This window comes from Camponotus vicinus, unplaced genomic scaffold (genome assembly GCF_025532165.1).
Source record: "Camponotus vicinus isolate PSW18456_S1 unplaced genomic scaffold, iyCamVici1.0 SCAF_12, whole genome shotgun sequence".
Taxonomy (NCBI): Eukaryota; Metazoa; Arthropoda; class Insecta; order Hymenoptera; family Formicidae; genus Camponotus; species Camponotus vicinus.
In genome coordinates, this window is record NW_028141948.1 from 1,287,923 (window position 1) to 1,305,820 (window position 17,898).

The 17,898-nt window shown below is 27.6% G+C and overlaps 3 protein-coding genes and 1 long non-coding RNA gene across 9 annotated transcripts; 3 read left to right on the plus strand and 1 right to left on the minus strand.

Moving 5' to 3' along the window:
- Positions 1–1,440: 1,440 nt before the first annotated feature.
- Positions 1,441–4,154, plus strand: LOC145963176 (uncharacterized). Its single transcript, XM_083084863.1, has 5 exons — positions 1,441–1,851; positions 2,315–2,718; positions 2,924–3,023; positions 3,813–3,914; positions 3,987–4,154. The coding sequence occupies exons 1-5, from the start codon at positions 1,558–1,560 to the stop codon at positions 4,152–4,154; spliced, it is 1,068 nt and encodes a 355-aa protein (XP_082940989.1). The 5' UTR covers positions 1,441–1,557.
- Positions 4,155–7,112: 2,958 nt separating this feature from the next.
- Positions 7,113–9,071, plus strand: LOC145962814 (odorant receptor 22c-like). Its single transcript, XM_083084171.1, has 5 exons — positions 7,113–7,506; positions 7,981–8,080; positions 8,188–8,289; positions 8,401–8,559; positions 8,891–9,071. The coding sequence occupies exons 1-5, from the start codon at positions 7,115–7,117 to the stop codon at positions 8,957–8,959; spliced, it is 822 nt and encodes a 273-aa protein (XP_082940297.1). The 5' UTR covers positions 7,113–7,114; the 3' UTR covers positions 8,960–9,071.
- Positions 8,026–11,663, minus strand: LOC145962818 (uncharacterized). Of its 3 annotated transcripts, none has more exons than XR_014435975.1 (5): positions 11,351–11,663; positions 10,351–10,418; positions 8,894–9,001; positions 8,481–8,557; positions 8,026–8,295 (listed from the first exon to the last, which is right to left on the minus strand). It is a non-coding gene; the product is annotated as an uncharacterized LOC145962818 (long non-coding RNA). The 3 variants fall into 3 exon arrangements; XR_014435974.1 differs by having other exon boundaries at positions 8,026–8,313; XR_014435976.1 differs by lacking the exon at positions 11,351–11,663 and adding an exon at positions 10,522–10,729 and having other exon boundaries at positions 8,026–8,313.
- Positions 10,101–17,108, plus strand: LOC145962815 (uncharacterized). Of its 4 annotated transcripts, XM_083084172.1 has the most exons (3): positions 10,101–10,433; positions 11,371–11,460; positions 13,254–17,108. In XM_083084172.1, exons 1-3 carry the CDS (start codon positions 10,335–10,337, stop codon positions 13,566–13,568), a joined length of 504 nt encoding a protein of 167 aa, XP_082940298.1. In that variant the 5' UTR covers positions 10,101–10,334; the 3' UTR covers positions 13,569–17,108. The 4 variants fall into 4 exon arrangements, 3 of the variants coding, with proteins under 3 accessions (XP_082940298.1, XP_082940300.1, XP_082940299.1); XM_083084174.1 differs by lacking the exon at positions 11,371–11,460 and having other exon boundaries at positions 10,108–10,433; XR_014435972.1 differs by lacking the exons at positions 10,101–10,433; positions 11,371–11,460 and adding an exon at positions 12,309–12,853 and having other exon boundaries at positions 13,254–13,353.
- Positions 17,109–17,898: the final 790 nt, after the last annotated feature.

The window sequence follows — 17,898 nt, forward strand, 5'->3', positions numbered from 1 at the left end:
TAATATCACATTCACAAGTGTGTGAAATTCTTATTAACATTCGAAAAATTATTGCTCTTTTTACTTTTAGGTCCTTTACGCTACATTCTCATATTTTATGGCATTACAAGCTATATTGCATGCATAATAGATTTGTAATATTTTATATACGTAGTTTCTTGATAGCGCGTAATTATCTTTAACATATGTGTAAAACAATGCTAAAGATGAAATTTTTGTAAAATTTATTTTTATTATATTAATATTTATTATATTAAATTTATTATATTTAATATTTATTATATTAAAAGAGTTATAATTATTAAATATACGTACGTATCAAATAAAAGTTGAATAAAAGTTCAAAAATATTGAAATATTACATTAATTAATTAATAAATATAAATTATGTATAAAAAAACATTTAATTTAGATATTTAAATTTATTTTATTACCATATATTTGTTTGTATTAAATACGAGTTACAAAACCAAAGGTTATGTAATTCATAATTTTTAAAATATAATTATATAACTAATAATTTTCTCTTACTTTATTATTACTTATTGTTACACATATGTACACACACATTTTTATGGTGTAATATGTATACATATATTTAATTTTTTAAAAAAATTTAGAAAATGTTAACGCTTACATATTGATTTGAAAATATTAATATTTAAAACTTAATTCAGAGAATATTCTTATATTGGAAAAATAAATAACAATATACATAAAATTATATAAATATTAACATAATGTTGATAGGAACATAGCATAATAATTCTTTTCATTATTTTCTAAAATTGTATTCTTAGAATTTGCAAGTTTACTCTAACAATAAGATTGACGTCATTTTTTAACAATTATGGCATGCACTTTCGAATACCTACGCTTTATTACGATATGTCTTTCGAATTCAAATGTTGTAAAATAAATATTTATAATATATTATAAATTTTTTCTCTGTACTAATCAAGAAGAATAATGTAATAGTCAAGAAGAGGTAGAATATCGCATTTTCTTTCTAGTAACTACATATAAGCATGTTGATAATATCGAGAGAAGATAAATATTGTATCTATGTAGTACCATTCTACAAAATTACTACTATCTTTAAGCGGAAGTAATAACTAGTAATAATAGCAAATGTATCGAATATGCTTTATTCATTGCGCATCTCTATTCCGTACAATTTCTAAGATTATAAAAAATAATAAGAGAGAAATGTTATAGACGCGTCTCTGTAGAGCTTGTTTCTGCTTTGCCTGTGAATCTTTATTATTTATTCAAGTATGTATTTAGTGCTTTCAGCAAGAAAGAACATTTGCTGCTCGTAGTATTTATTCGTATAGGATTGCGTGCATCGCTTTATATATATAATGATCGATTTATTGGGATAATGTTGAGAAAGAGAGATTATATCTATAGCAAAATGTGGTAATATTTTCTTTTTTATTTATCGCCCCCTCAAGTTTTATTCGTACGGGTGAAAATAATCCCGAGAGAGCTGTGTTCAAAGTATATGATAGTACGTGCATTTTATGAATCGGGGAGACTTACCGAAAGTATATTATGGCATGTTCTGTAACATTCGAAAAACTCATCGTTTTCTTAAGAATGCATTTGGCTTTCGCTTGCTGTTGGCCGCTACCACCCACAGCAACTAAAATGCAAATCACGTATGATAAATTTTTTCGTTTGTTCAATGGTTTGCATTCGATGCTGATGATCTGTGCGGTAGCATATAGGATTATTTCTCAGTACAACAATACGTTGGTGATAATGCAACTAGGCTGCATCTTAGGTACTTTATGTGAAGTTCCATTGCAGATATATCTGTTTACGCAACAGCACGATAATTTGCAAGTAAGAAAAGTGAACTTTATACATCTTTATATTGCTATATATTTTTATATATGTATTAATCATTAATATTAATCATATTAATCATTATGTAATCATTATGAATGTAACGGGCGTAATTATAAAGTGGATATTTTAACAATATAATATAAATATAAATATTTATATTGATATATAAAATATAAATATAGATATTTGAGATATTTTGAAAATGTTGCTTTCAAAATATGCTACGTGTGATATGTGTGCGCTATGCTTTTTTGGAAAAATCGGTCTGAAACTTTAGGTGTACAAAGACATAACAAGATATATCCAATTAGTTGAATTTAAAATGAAGTATAAGAGTTACGAAAAATTTTTTAATATACCTCATTATAATTCTTATTCTTCAGTTAAACAAAATTATTTTATGAGCATAAAGTTAAACAATATAATTGAATTAAAATAATTGTTAATAATATTGCAGACTATAATTTTGAAGATGGAAAATTACAGTAAACATGCAAATTTAACGGAAAGGAATGTAATACAGGAATATATAAATAAACATATAGTAATTTATGGCATAACACTGATATTGATGACAGTAGCTTTAGTTGCTATGATTTTAGTGCCATTGTTATTGGCTCGTCCCGTTTTAGAATTAGAGTATCCATTTTCCATTGATTACCAACCGATGAGGGGAATTATTTACTTACATCAGTCATTTGCTTTGTACCAAGTATATGTTCAAGTGTGTGCCACCGTTTTCCTTGCTCTTTTGCTTTGGTTCTCAACAGCTAGATTTGAAATTTTGGCCAATAAATTTCGCATAGCTACGGAACACTCTGACTGGAAAGCATGTATACAAGAGCATCAAGAGCTTTTAAAGTAAATCTAATATGTAATTATATATAAATTAGTTTCAACAAAATTTCAAAGTATGCTGCATTATCAAGTATACTTATATGTATTACTTATTATATATGTATATGTATGTGTATGTATATATATGTATATATATATATATATATATATATATATATAATTAAATATAATTATATTATTTATTATGTAGCTTAATAAATAATTATAGGTTTACGAGACAAATAACTTTTTCCATTTCACACATAACGTTATCATCGCTAGGTGTTAGCACTATAACGGTAGTATTCAGCGGTCTTACCTTTCTTGGTGTGTGTATCCATTTATTTTATTAACTTACTTTTTAATTAATTACTAGAGCAAGTCAAAAAGTAGAGGAACTGTTTTCCTAAACAGACTGACAAATACTAATTCTTGTATATATATATATATATATGATTTATCATAATTTCAAAGTATGTTTAGAGTTGTGGTTACTCAGCTCTTTTTATTATGATTTTATGTCAATTTAAAATGAGTACTTTTCCAATAGTTGTCCAACTAAAGTTGTCACTAAAGAAAAAATGAGAGCAGTACGTTTCCTTCATAACAATATGACAAAAATCCGACAAACTATTTACTTACTATTTTTTAAAATGATCTATTTTTAAAATGACTATTATTATAAATGAACTATTTTTAAAATGATCTATCCACCAGTAGATCTGGCAGCGATTTAGACAACTCTCAACAACAAACCACTTTGAACATATAAAAATTTGAAGTTATGATAAATTAGAGAAGTTAAGATTTTCAGCAACTTATTCGGGAAAATAAGAAAGTTCATTTATTTATTTCATATATTTACTTTTTAATTTGCCTTGATATTAATAATAAAATGCATTTTAAAAAGCAAAATTATAATTTTTTTATTGTTATTGTCGCATAACACAGCTACTTATAAAAACAAATTAATTAAAAAATTATTTGCTTTACACAAATCGATATTGATTTAAGAAGATTTTTCCATATATGTATATATAATTTCGTGCTATATCTATACTAGTGTGTATATATATGTACAACATTATATTCTATAGTTCTATTGTCTTTGAAAACAGCGATTTCCAATGTTTGTCAAAATGCAGTATTCCATCATATGTTGTTCATCATTGGCAAAAGTATTTTTATGCACTTGGCCAGCTGATCATTTAATGAGTATGGTAAGTTTCAACAAATGAAATTAAATATAAATGTATATTATGGAACATTCAAATATTAAAAAAATATTATAGAGTTGTTATGCTGGAGATGCTGCATATAATTCATTGTGGTATGAACATGAAATTGCTTCACAAAAAATTATGTTGTATATTTTACTTCGAACTCAACGGCCTGTTATTGTATCTGTTCCCGGTTTGGTCACGGCTTTATCTTTGCAACATTACGCATCTGTAAGATAGCGCATTTTGCAGTCTCACGTTAATTATTGTTAATAATATATGGTTATATGTAACAAAAAAAAAAAGTTTTATTTCTAAAAATATTTTAATTTAAATAAATAGCAGATTTATAAATATCTTTAAATATTTTTACAGTATGTATCCATGGCATTTTCTTATCTGACGTCATTTAGAGCAATGCTTTCTAATGATGTGGATTAATTGAAAATAATAAATGTACACTCTTTATTCCAAAATAAATATCTATGCAATAAAAATGCGTCAATTATGCTAATACTTTTCATATAGAAGAAAATAAATATATAAAATATCTTCTAAAACTTTGTAAATTTGATTTAAATTTCGACCTTTACATATCTTGTATTCAAATATTTTACATAAAGTTTATTATTTTAATAAAATAATAATATATGTGCAGAAACTATAAATTTTGCAGTGCTGGACAAAAAATTATTTTAAAATAATCTAAAATAAGAAAAATTGCATCTTTATAAACGTTATATATTAATATAACTATCAGTGTATTTTTTTTTATGAGCTCTTTTTTATTCTGTGAAAAGTTTTAAAAATTGTTCAATTGGTCTTTTATTAATTTGTTGATGATTGATATTTTTGTCGATCTTATTTTTTTTTTAAAGTTAATATATTTCAAAATTCATACAATAATTGCATATATTACATATATAAAAACTGCACACATTTTATCTCAACTATAAGCGACGTGTTAAAAATTAAAAAAACGAAATTAAAAAGATAGTGTAACATTTCTAAAATGTATTTATTTGTTTTTCGATTCTGCTTAAAAATATAAACAGATATAGGTGGAGAATATTTGTAAATATCTCCACGTTTATAATCCCTTTTTTTCCTCCAATCCCATTTTTACGTTCGAGAGATATGATATCTGTTAAAACACTCTCTCTCTTTTTAAATTACACAGTAGTAAACATTTTTTAGTAGTGCAGCGTTTAATGCGAATTTCGGAACACGAATTTTAATAATTACGCGCGTCTCTTTATACAGTATTATCTCAAATTAATGCAAACTACATATAATAGTTCTCACAATAATTCAAAGAAAAAATATAACTGTTAGAACGCATAGGATTGTACATCGGTAAAGAACTCTTGCCATTCTTATAATTTATTAATCCTTAGACCTACATGGCAAACGTAGAAAATGCGAAAGAAATAATAAACCCCGTAATATCTCACTTGAGGTATATTTAATACTGTGCTATGTATGAGCAATCTTACATATATTATCTTGGAGTTTCTTTCCTTAAGCTATGTCTAGTAATATCATTCTTTTTAAAATCGTGAGAAAAGCATAAGGATAGTTGCGATTTAAACGCGCATGCAAGAGAAAATGGAATAAGAGTTAATATGAAAGTTGCACCGACGTTAGATAAAATTATTGCTTTTCTTAGGGTGGATTTAATGTTTGCTTGCTGTTGGCCTCTACCACCAACTGCCACGAAGTTTCAAATAATTCGTGATAAAATGTTTCGATTCTTATCAGGCGTAAACGGTGCATTTATAATTATCGAATTGATATATTCGATCAGTAATCATCTTGATAATGTATTCCTCATTATGCAATTAGCTTGTGCATTAGGTATCTTTTGTGAGGTTCCGTTGCAGATATATTTATTTACGCAACAATATGATCGTTTACAAGTAAGAAAAAAATAATAATTTTCTTATCTATTACATTAATTATATTAATCAATAATGTGCACTGTATAGAAAATAAGAGGACCATATTAACATTTTAACAGCGTACAGAACAGATTTTTGCGCATATATATATATATATATATATATATATATATATATTGCACACATAATTTTATTGTATATATGCACATTGTAATAAAATAAAAAAATTATATTAATTATATATACATTGTATTATTACATATGCATATATGTTACATTGCACAAATAACCATATTGCATACCTCAAATAAATATAAATATTTCGAGATTATATAGGAGATACCCTCAATTATTTTAATTTTTACTTTGATATGTGTTAACGCATGACATATGTTATTTTGAGAAACCTTTTTATTTAATGAGAATAAAAATGCACACGTAAACCAACATATGTCGAACTATATAATTATAGATTTTCGTTTCGCACGCAATGAAAACACACCAGATGTTACGAAATAGACTTCGCATCGTGTATAATTGCAAATCCACATATGGAATACTGTACAATAGATCTCTATCAGTTATTTTCTTTTTATACACTAAGAAATGTTTGAAAATTGAACTTTTATTTGTTATTAACTTTTAAATAAATATTTAATGTGTCTGCTACAATCTTTTGAAGATTTATTGTCAAAGTTGTATTGTTAAAATTATAGTTATTGAAGTGGCTTTAGTAATTAAGACGAGAATCTTTATCCTTATTTTATGTACTTATGTAATATTGTGTATGCAATAATCTGTGTGCAATAATCATATATACAAAGTATATGATTTTCTTTATATACATTTTTCCATATATGTATACATACATATGTATTTATTATAGACATTATCATATTAAGATGATAGACTATTAAATTTTCTACAGATTAATGATTAATATTATATTTATATATTAATATAATATTACATTTATAATTGGAATACTTTTTATTATTAAAACTATTATGAAATTTTAACTGACAAAAATTGATATTATTCATTTTCTCTTATTGATGCGAATATAGATATGGAATATTTTCATATATAATAATAATAATAATAATAATACATATAATAATTTTTACGCTAATAATTTATGAGATATACATGGTATAAATTATTGAATCTTATCCTATCTATATTGAATAAATTGAATGTTTCCTAACCAACAATGTTTTGGTAATGTCCAGCACATAAAAAAATAATGAGTGTATCCTTTTCTTTCTCATTCGATATTTACAGAACGTAATTTGCGAAATGGAAGACTGTTATAAACGAGCAACTGCTGAAGAAAAGGATGTGTTTCAAAAATATATTAATAAATATATATTATTGTATGGAATTACTCTGACTTTTCCTGCTGTATCTTTAGTTGGCTCACTTTTAGTACCATTGATTCAATCCCATATGTTTCCGTTAGAGATAGAATATCCATTTCGCGTTGACTATCAACCGATGACAGCGATGATTTATTTTCATCAAGCACTCGGTATGTATCAAGTCTCTTGTCAAGTAAGCTCTAATGTTTTCCTCGCTCTTTTATTATGGTTTACGACGGCACGTTTCGAGATTTTGTGCAACAAATTCCGTAGTGTCACGAAGTATTCTGAATGGCAAGAATATGTACAGGAGCATCAAGAAGTTTTAAGGTAAATGTTAAAAATTGATTAAATATGACATTTCAGTGCAAAATTGATTAATCTTATACATAGAAAAAAATTTGGTATTTTGTAAATTTGTTATTTCTGTTGACTATTAAAATTATATTAGAGGTTTTTTTACGATAATCATTCTAACAATAAGTATTTTCATTGTTTCCATGATATAAAAATATGTAGCAAAAAGTACTACTTGTTTCAAAGGAATGAATCTAATGGAATTTTTAGAAATTTTTTTCAATTATTTATAATAATTAAATATTATAATATTATAATATTATAATACTTAGAAATCATAATATCAAGAAATTTAATTGATAATATTTTTACTTAGAATCATCCCAATGAAAATTTTATATTAATGTAAAATGTTTTCAATGCAATTTTTTATTACTGTTTCTTTTAATATGATTTAATTAATCACAGAATTCTTATATATTATAATAAATTGTTAATAAATGTTAGATATGCGAAAGAAATGAGTGATTCCATCGCATACATAGTGTTATCATCACTCGGTGTTAGTACTGTAGCGTTAATATTCGGTGGCGTTACATTTCTCAGCGTATGTATCTTTTTTTATTACAATTATTAATCAATTATTAATCTCTCTTAAATAAGATTTAATTGTATATTTTATCTAATATATTTATATTTTATTTTTTTAAATAGCGATTATCATCATCCATAAAGATTCAATATATAATCGTATGTTCGACATCATTGACAAAAGTATTTCTATGTGCCTGGCCAGCTGATCATCTAATGAGGACAGTAAGCCTAGATAGATAAAAATATCTAAAAATTACATAAATATACATATTACATATAATATATCTGTAATATATATTTGTGTATTTAAATCATATTTAAATCATATTTCAGAGTTCCAACATTGCTGAGGCAGCCTATGATTCATTATGGTATAATCAAAGCATTGATTCACAGAAGATTATGTTATACACCTTGCTCCGATGTCAACGAGCTGTAATTATATCTGTTCCTGGGTTGTTAAAAGCCTTATCTTTTCAACATTATGCCTCTGTAAGATAATGCATTCTAACGTCATTCTAATTACATGTTGAGTGTGCGTCATAATTCATGATACAAATAAGAAAATCATGATTACTCATACAAACAAAAATTTAATTTATAATATTTTCTTAATAATTATTTATTTATGGGATTGTAAAGGTGCGTGTGAACATTAAGCATCATGAATTGCATTCTATATTTAATTTTATACTTTCTTTTTGAATTTTACTGCTTTGGGTATATGTTTATTATGATTTCAGAGTTTATATATATAGTATTATTAGTATTATAATTTTAAGTATGATCCACTTATATATTTACAAATTAATTTATTTTATAGTACCTCTCGACGGCATTTTCGTATTTAACAACGTTTCGAATAATCCTTTCTGAAGGTGAGGAGGCATAATTCAAGGGAGTTCATTAGATTTCGTGAAGAACTACTTTTTCTCTATAGTTAACAATATAAAAGAATGCATTGTTCGTTCAGAAATGAAAAATATTAAAATAATTATGCAAATAAACTGTGATAATCATTTTCTTAACTTTATTCGCGATCTCGAACAAAAATAACAAATTCCAGCATTAGTTTAACTTTATTGTATCCTTTTATATATTCTACTTTAAATTTTTTTTTACGTTTATAGCAATAAAACAATATGTTTAACGGATTTTATATCTATATTAATTTTTATTTGAACGTTAAAGGCTTTTTTTATTTCGTATTCCAATTATCTTTATCGTTTAAATATTTAAATTTATTTTTAAAAGTCTTAGGGATATAGATTTTGTTTTACATTTTTCCACGTTTTGCGCGTTTTAATCGGATGATCATCATAAGTAGATTAAGACAAGTAGTGTGTAAAACTACAAGATATATCATATCAAATAAATTTCTATTAGAAATGGAGAAAATAAAAAATAAGTTAAAAAAGAAATAAAAAAAGATAAGAAAATAGAGATTGATGCAATAATTGTCAAGTTTCAAATACATATTTTTTATTTATCATAAATTTTAAACTATCTAATATCTCTAAAATCACTCAATCTCTTAAAATCAATAGATGTTGTCAAAAATCAAATAAAGGCATATTTACCCATAATACAATTCTTTTGTGTGTATTTCCATTTATACCATTTCAATCAACGTATAAAAATAAGAAACATTATTATGATAATAATTCAAAATAGAGAGAAAAACTGCTGCGTGTAAAATAATATGTTGCTGGTATATTTCTTGCCATCGCATATTTTATTAATCCACATATTCATGCATGAGCTCCGAAGATAGGAAAATAAGAGTAAGTAATAATCAGTAAGTATAATTATCTAAATGTGATAATATGCTTTGAGATATTTAATACTATTCTCTTAATCACTGACGCAAAATAGCGAAATAATTGGATTCTAAAGCATGTTACTTATATATTTGCTCTCTTGTGACGCACAAAATTGTATACGATAAATTGCATAAAAATTTCCTGACTAGACGCGTTTCAAGGATTGCTACTTTTCGATAAAATTAGATAACAGGAACAAAATAAGAGTGTAGTCAAAGTATCGAAAACACAAACATCGACTTTAGCAAGGATTCACTGGCATAAGATAAATTGCAGTCATCTGAAGAACGAACGATAATAAACTGTCATTTAATCACGACTTTGTGATTTTGTCGTAGAACTTCACGCTCTGCTTGATCTATCTAATTTTTTTGATGTTTGGTTCAATGATTACCGTTTTAAATGCTTCTCGTTAATCATGTCTCAGTTCTATTTTAGTAAGCGATGTGGAGTGACTTACTTGGTCAAAGTGGGACTTGCTTCTGTGTTGAAGGATATTGCTGGTTTTCGGAAGAAAATGAAAACGTTCTGCAACAGAAAAAGGTACGATTGTTAGACTTGATTAACTACTATTCAATTAATTACTAAATAATATGAAAGGCTAAATTTTTAAAAGAGTGATATTTCTTACAACATAATATACATAGGGTGTTTTCCAAAATTATCCAAAAGTTTAATTTTGCTCGTAGATTCTTTCTTAATAATAAAGAAAAAAATTTGAATAAAACTAATATTTATTACATGTTTATAATAACATGCATATACACGTGTGTGTGAAACTTAATTAACCAAGAAATATGTTGACAATCTTCAACTAAAATGTGATAAAAGGTAATAAAATTAAGATACAATTGGGAGAAACGATTGTTATCTGATTATATTTCGCCGAAATTTTCATAATATCACGGAGGTCTATTTTTAATCGTTTTATTCGAAGAAAATATGGACAATATATATATATATATATATTTAATTAAAATGAAAATTAGAAAATTATATAAATAACACATACATACACATTTAATGCAATTTTTATCATAACGTCGCCATCTATCGGATTATTCTAAAATTTCTATCGAGACTGATTAAACGTAAATAGCAGAATTCTACGATATTATAATTAATTCATGCTCGATATTATATTTACATGCATAATGACACATATTACACTTCATTGATTAATCATGCACATCAGCATCATCTCGTGAGAGTCATGATTAATAATCAAACGAACGAAATCATCCTTTCTCTCTCTTCGGTTCTTTCCGCGAAATTTATTGTAAAATTTTGTGGTAAAAAAGAGAAAGAAAGACGAGAGAGAGAGAGAGAGAGAGAGAGAAGATTGAAACTATATAATCGCATAGCATTTTCTCCTTTTCTCTACATAATTGAAATTAGGATTATACTTGCACGAAGCGAAGCGTAATTATTATTCCGCATTTTCGCGGAAAACATCTTACCTTGTTTCTTGCTTGATTAGCTTCAACGAGATGCGAGATACACGGACTTAGTTCATTGGACAAGTTCACCTGCCTGCCAGGTTTTCGACAACGGTTTACGCTTCCAACTGGTAATTACGCTTTTCCAATGGCGAAATTGGCTCCGAGAAGTCGGCCCGGCTCTTCGACGCGTTCGCCGCCACTGCCTCAATAGAAACGCGCGCGCGCGCGCGACGAGTGTTTGATTCCTGGAGCACGTCACTTCCTCGAATTATTCTCGCGCGTATTACACATCGCGGTTATCGAGAATCTAACGATGTTTCCCGCCGGTGGATTCCCGTTTCTCGGGTACGCGCCTTAAACCGATAAAGCAGCCGGGATCCCGACGATGGAAATTAAGTTAATCATCGAAGCGATATCTTAATAACGCGAAGGGATAGTTTATGCGCAGAATGAAATGCGCACCACGTTCCGTTGCGTTCCGTTCCGTTCCGTTCCATTCCATTCCGTTTCATCGAAATGGTAATTATACCTTTGCTAAATAGTTTACTAGAGAAGACGATTATAGATGGCGCTTTCGTAAATTTCTATCGACCATAAAGGGTCGTCTACAATGGCCGTAGCATAAGGTTGTAAGGCCGTAGTCGTAAGAAATTGACCAATCCCAGTTGAAGCTCAGGAGAATAATCAATTGTGATTGGTCAATTTCTTACGACTACGGCGTTACAACCTTATGCTACGGCCATTGTAGACAACCCTTAAGGGCTACTGCACACAGGACGCGGCAACGCGTAAGGCTGAGTTTCCACTGAGCGCGTCACGCGTCGCGTCATCCAGCGCGAGCCAATCAAAACATCCCATTATAATAACACGGAAAACATGTTATTACAATGGGATGTTTTGATTGGCTCACGCTGGTTGACGCGACGCGTGACGCACTCAGTGGAAACTCAGCCTAAGCCAATACAAAAGTTGGATAAGCATAAGAAAATTGATTGGTTCATTTTCTTATGCATATACTTGTGGACCAATCAATTTCCTTATCCTTATGGTTATGCGCCTATGCAAAAGCCTGTGCTCCTGGCTTAAATCAATCTCGAAATTTCATCGTCGTCTGCGCTGGCTCTTCCGGTTTCCGGTCGTAGACAATTCAAATTGCCGAAAAAGAGGAAGGTGGCTGCGTAAGATCGACAAGCGGTTGATAGACAATCGTTATTTCGAGGACGAGTTGTTCGATAATCCATTTGCAATTGCGTTGAACTGTCAAAATGACGGCGATACCTGGAGCCATAACGTTCAAAGAATCCGGCCGGCGTTATATCGTCTTGCGAAACGAGAAAGAGAAGCAGCAATGGCTCGCCAGTCAAGATGAGTTCAAGGAGGTAAGAAACCAGGACGAGGGAAACCCCGATTCGTATCGCGTCTCGATTATAATTTCGCGAGGTTTCTCTCGTGGATGACGGGATATGTTAAACCTCTCCTCGCGATGTCTTGACGATTTGCGGCTTCTCAAGAATCGGCCACGTGACATAATTAATGGCGGCATTTAGACTTGACGAATAAAAGAGAGTTTCGATTAAATTCTAGTTTTTTTCTTGTTTTTCGGATTTTGTCTTTTGATTTACACATGTAAAGGGAATGCGAATGAATTTTTTACATGTCCCATGAATAATATCCGTCCTTTGGCGGATTTGTGATCATGTAAGGCAATCTAGATTTCACCGAAATTACAGAAAGCGAGAATTACAAATTTGCGTTTTATGATACATAACTTTTCATATTTTCATTATAATTAATATTTTAATTTCTCAAGATAATAATTTTCTTTAATTTATGAAGTTCCGTTAAAGTTCCATTAAATAACATGATTTTTTTTATATAGAAAATTGAAATAAATGTAAATAGAAAAATATTTTGATTGCAGTTAAGTCGAGCTGAGGCAAGAGCTGTGGCTGGTCTTATTACAGATGCCTTGACTTATGAGGGGCTAGATAAGTTGATGATGAGTTCCGATGGAGATATCACTGTTACCAATGATGGTGCAACCATCCTAAAGAACATGGATATTGATGAAATTCGGAAAGTTATATATCAGTATCTGAAATCTCGAAATGAGGTATTTGGGCAAACTGGAATAAGTTTTGTTTCTATAATGCTGGTGGTACAAAAAAATAGATTATATACGGGAAATCATCCAATTAGAATAGCTGATGTTTTCGACATAGCAGCGAGAGACTGAACATATTTCATTATATTAAATACTTAGGCCCATATTCTGAATCCTCTTTTATCGATAAAAGTGCTCCTAAAAGCGGCCTGTAGCCAATCAGAAGGCTTATATGTCACTTTTAGAGGCACTTTTATCGATAAAAAAGGATTCAGAATATGGGCCTTAATTTCCTTATTTGACTCTTTACATCTTCTACATACTGCAGTTGTAATAAATAAATAACATGAATTTTACTTGGTGGAATCCTGGTTTTCACCAATTTTTGCTATAACATCATAATTTGTACAATCATTGCTTTTACGCTTGAATTTTACTTGTTTGTCTAATACTGTATGTCATTTGCTATAACATCATAATTGATACACTAAAAGATTATGATGTTATCTCTTACTTTTGTATTCGTGTGATGGCATGTAGGAGAGCATTTAATTTAAATACTTTTATCCTTCTTATACTTTCTGCATCTTTCAAAAAAAACTTAAAGATGTTTTTATTAATTTAATTCATTGACAGTTAACGTATGCATACTTATATATACATATATATACACACACACACACATTATTAATAAATTCATGTATGTACTAAGCATGTATTATGCTCGTGCGCGCGCGCATTACTTTTTCTATAGATTCAGAATATATTTCCGATAGCTACTTTAATAGATTATTATATATTTTTTTATGTATAGTTTTTGAGAGAAAAAGAGAAAGATAAAAATAATAAATATACACACAATTAAGTTACATCTTTTAAATATATTTTTGATTATATGAATTATTATCTTTTATTATTTATTATCTTATCTGATATGCTTAATGATAAGATAAAAACAAAAAAAGCCGTACATGACCATAATAAACGGAATATTGGCCTCACGACATCATTCTAGCAACAGGCATCGTGGATAATTGTTTAGCGCGTTTCTTCTTAAACTTCAATAAAATTTGTGATTGGAATTTATCGAATTATTCGGTTTTTATTACCAATATCGCGATATTCGATATCGATTCTTAAAAAAAAAACACATTTATTTAATATATTTTTTTTTGCGTGCTTCTCCAATAACACAGATCTTAAACAAAACAGAAGAAAGTAATATCAAATTGAAAGAGACATTTATGGTAGAACGAAAAGAATAATAAAAATTAATATATAATATATTTGTTATATTAATATATAAAAATAATAAAAAATATTTGTGGTTAAAAATGTTAAAAAGTGCAATTTGATTTTAATTATTTAAAAAATGTCTAATAACATTTCTGTCAAATTTTGAGTCAAGATATAAATAAGCAAAGTATTTGTAAACAGATTTAAACACAGAAATATTTAAAAATTTGAAAATTAATAATAATATAAACTTTCCTGCCAAATATATGTAAAATTGCCCGAAAAATAAAATATTAATATTTGCTATTAATATTTTTTAAATCACAGCAACTGTAACAGTTCTACAAGATCATAGTAAAAGAATTTCCACGCTTCTCTATTACTTTTGATGACTTTTGATACTTGTATTTTTCCCTGAAATTGTTTGTTAATAAAGGACTAAAATCCAGTAATTTTGCGAACAAATATTACAATAAGAATTCTTAATTAATATAACGCAAATCAAGACGATAAGTGTGCCTTCCACAAATAATTCAGATTTTATTTTCGATTACGCTGAAAAAAGAAAATATTGCACACTCCAAATATGTATATGTCTATGTATGTACCATATGTGTGTGTGTGTGTGTGTGTGTGTATATATATATATATATATATATATATATATATATATATATATAACAATATGAAAATCTATAAAGGATGTCTGTATAGTCTGTATTTTCAGAATTTCGATCACGAATTTGACGGTACAAAAAATTATAATGCTCACATTCTGATAATTTTGTTGTAAAACTTAAAACATATACTATACATATATTATTCTATTTTAATTTTTTTGCGTTTATAGCAAATAAAACAATATGTTTAACGGATTTTATATCTATATTAATTTTTATTTAACCGTTAAAGGCTTTTTTTATTTCGTATACCAATTATCTTTATCATTTGAATATTTAAATTTATTTTTAAAAGTCTTTTAGGGATATAGATTTTGTTGTACATTTTTCCACGTTTTTGCGCGTTTTATGAAATCGGATGATCATCATAAGTAGATTAAGACAAGTAATAAAACTACAAAATATATCATATCAAATAAATTTCGATTAGAATGGAAATAAAGAAAAAAATAAGCTAAAAAAAAGATAATAAAAGAAAAAAAAGGTTGATGTAATAATTGTCAAGTTTTAAATACACATTTTTTGTTTGTTATAAATTTTAAGTTATCTAATATTTCTAACATCATTCAATCTCTTAAAATCATTCAATAGATGTTGTCAAAAATCAAATAAAGGCATATTTACCCATAATACAATTCTTTTGTGTGTATTTCCATTTATACTATTTCAATCAACGTATAAAAGTAAGAAACATTATTGTGATAATAATTCAAGATTGAGAGAAAACTGCTGCGTGTAAAACATGCGTGTTGCTGGTATATTTCTTGCCATCGCATAATTTATTAATTCACACGTTCATGCATGAGCTCCGAAGATAGGAAAATAAGAATAAGTAATAATCAGTAAGTATAATTATCCAAATGTCATAATATGCTTTAAGATATTTTATACTATTGATATATACACATGAGGGAGTGTATTAATGATAGCTTCTTATATTTCTCTTGAATCTTTTTCATCTATAATATGAAGTTTTTTATAAAATCGTAAGAATATTGCGAGGGTATATCCTTCCGTTTGAAACAATTCAACCGGAACGCGTGATGGTCTATCGTCAAAGGCAGATTCAGTTAATATGAAGAGGATTAGAGAACGTTATTGCATTTCTGAAGGTGGATTTATTATTTGCCTGTTGTTGGCCAGTATCGCGAGACGCAACCAAATTTCAAATCGTTTGTGATAGAATATTTCGTATAATCTCAAGCTTGCACGCAATATTGGTGATGATCGAGCTAATATATACGATTATTTATCGGACTGAAAGTATTCAAATGCTTATGCAATCAACCTGCGCAGTGGGCATACTATATGAAGTCCTGCAAATATTGTTGTTTACTCTGCAACACGACCGTTTGCAAGTAAGAAATTGAAAATCATTTAGTAGTTACTAGTAATTAAATAATTATTTAAATTTATAGGGAAAGCGATATATATCTGTTAAATATTCAAATTTCAATATTTTTTCTACTTAATAGTCTTTCTCGTATTTAAGAATTTTGGATTTACCATTAAAATATTTAATGTTAGAAATTATGAGATATAGTAAAAAATGGCAATAGGTTTAATTAAAATTTAATTGAAGAAAAAGCAAATTTTTAAAAAAGTCATCAGAATATGTTGTATATGTCCTATATGTTCCAAATAATAATTACTTATATGATATTTTACTATTATTCAACATTTATTATCAAATGACGATAGAAATACAAATACGAAAGTTTAATAAGAATATAGATAAAATAATTAATGTATTTTTATTTTTAATGTTTACTGTGTTAAATTTTAACTTTTTATATTATAATAATATTATTATAATGCTTATGAATTATGGTTAATATAACATATATTTATCACAACTAATATTGTGTCACAGCTTTAATGCAGTTGAAGATTTATTTTTCATTGTTTAACTGACAAGAGATGAAAAAACGTATACGACAGTTGTATAATTTATTTAATCGTGCAACTTATGACAATCATTTTGCGTATATGAATGTATATAAGTATGTGAAATGGAAATATTTTTCAAAATTTTTGACATTTCACATTTCGAGATTTCGGAACCGAGTTTATCAATTTTATTCATATATCATTGTAATCAAAAAATCCTGTCAATGTTGTATCAAAAAATATCGTTAAAATTGTGTATTATTAATTCCTGAGATATTAATTGAAAATTATTTTTGTATTTCTCTTATATAAAATCTAATTTCAACGAAGCATATGTAAAATTTAAATTAAATATCGCCTTCCTAACTGTGTAGGTAGTAATTTTTCAAATGGAAAATTATTATCGCCTGGTGAAAGCAGAAGAAAGAAATGTATTTCAGAAATACATTGATAGATACATATATTTATATGCAACGACCTTAGGCTTAATTACCGTAGGGCTGTTTATTTTTGGATCCACTACTTCGTGGATTTGATACATTTCCGCTCGTAATAAAGTATCCATTTCCAATTGATCGGCAACTATTGCGAGCAATTGGCATTGCATTAGATTTCGAATTTAATAATTTTATTATTTTAATAAATTTCTCTTCAAT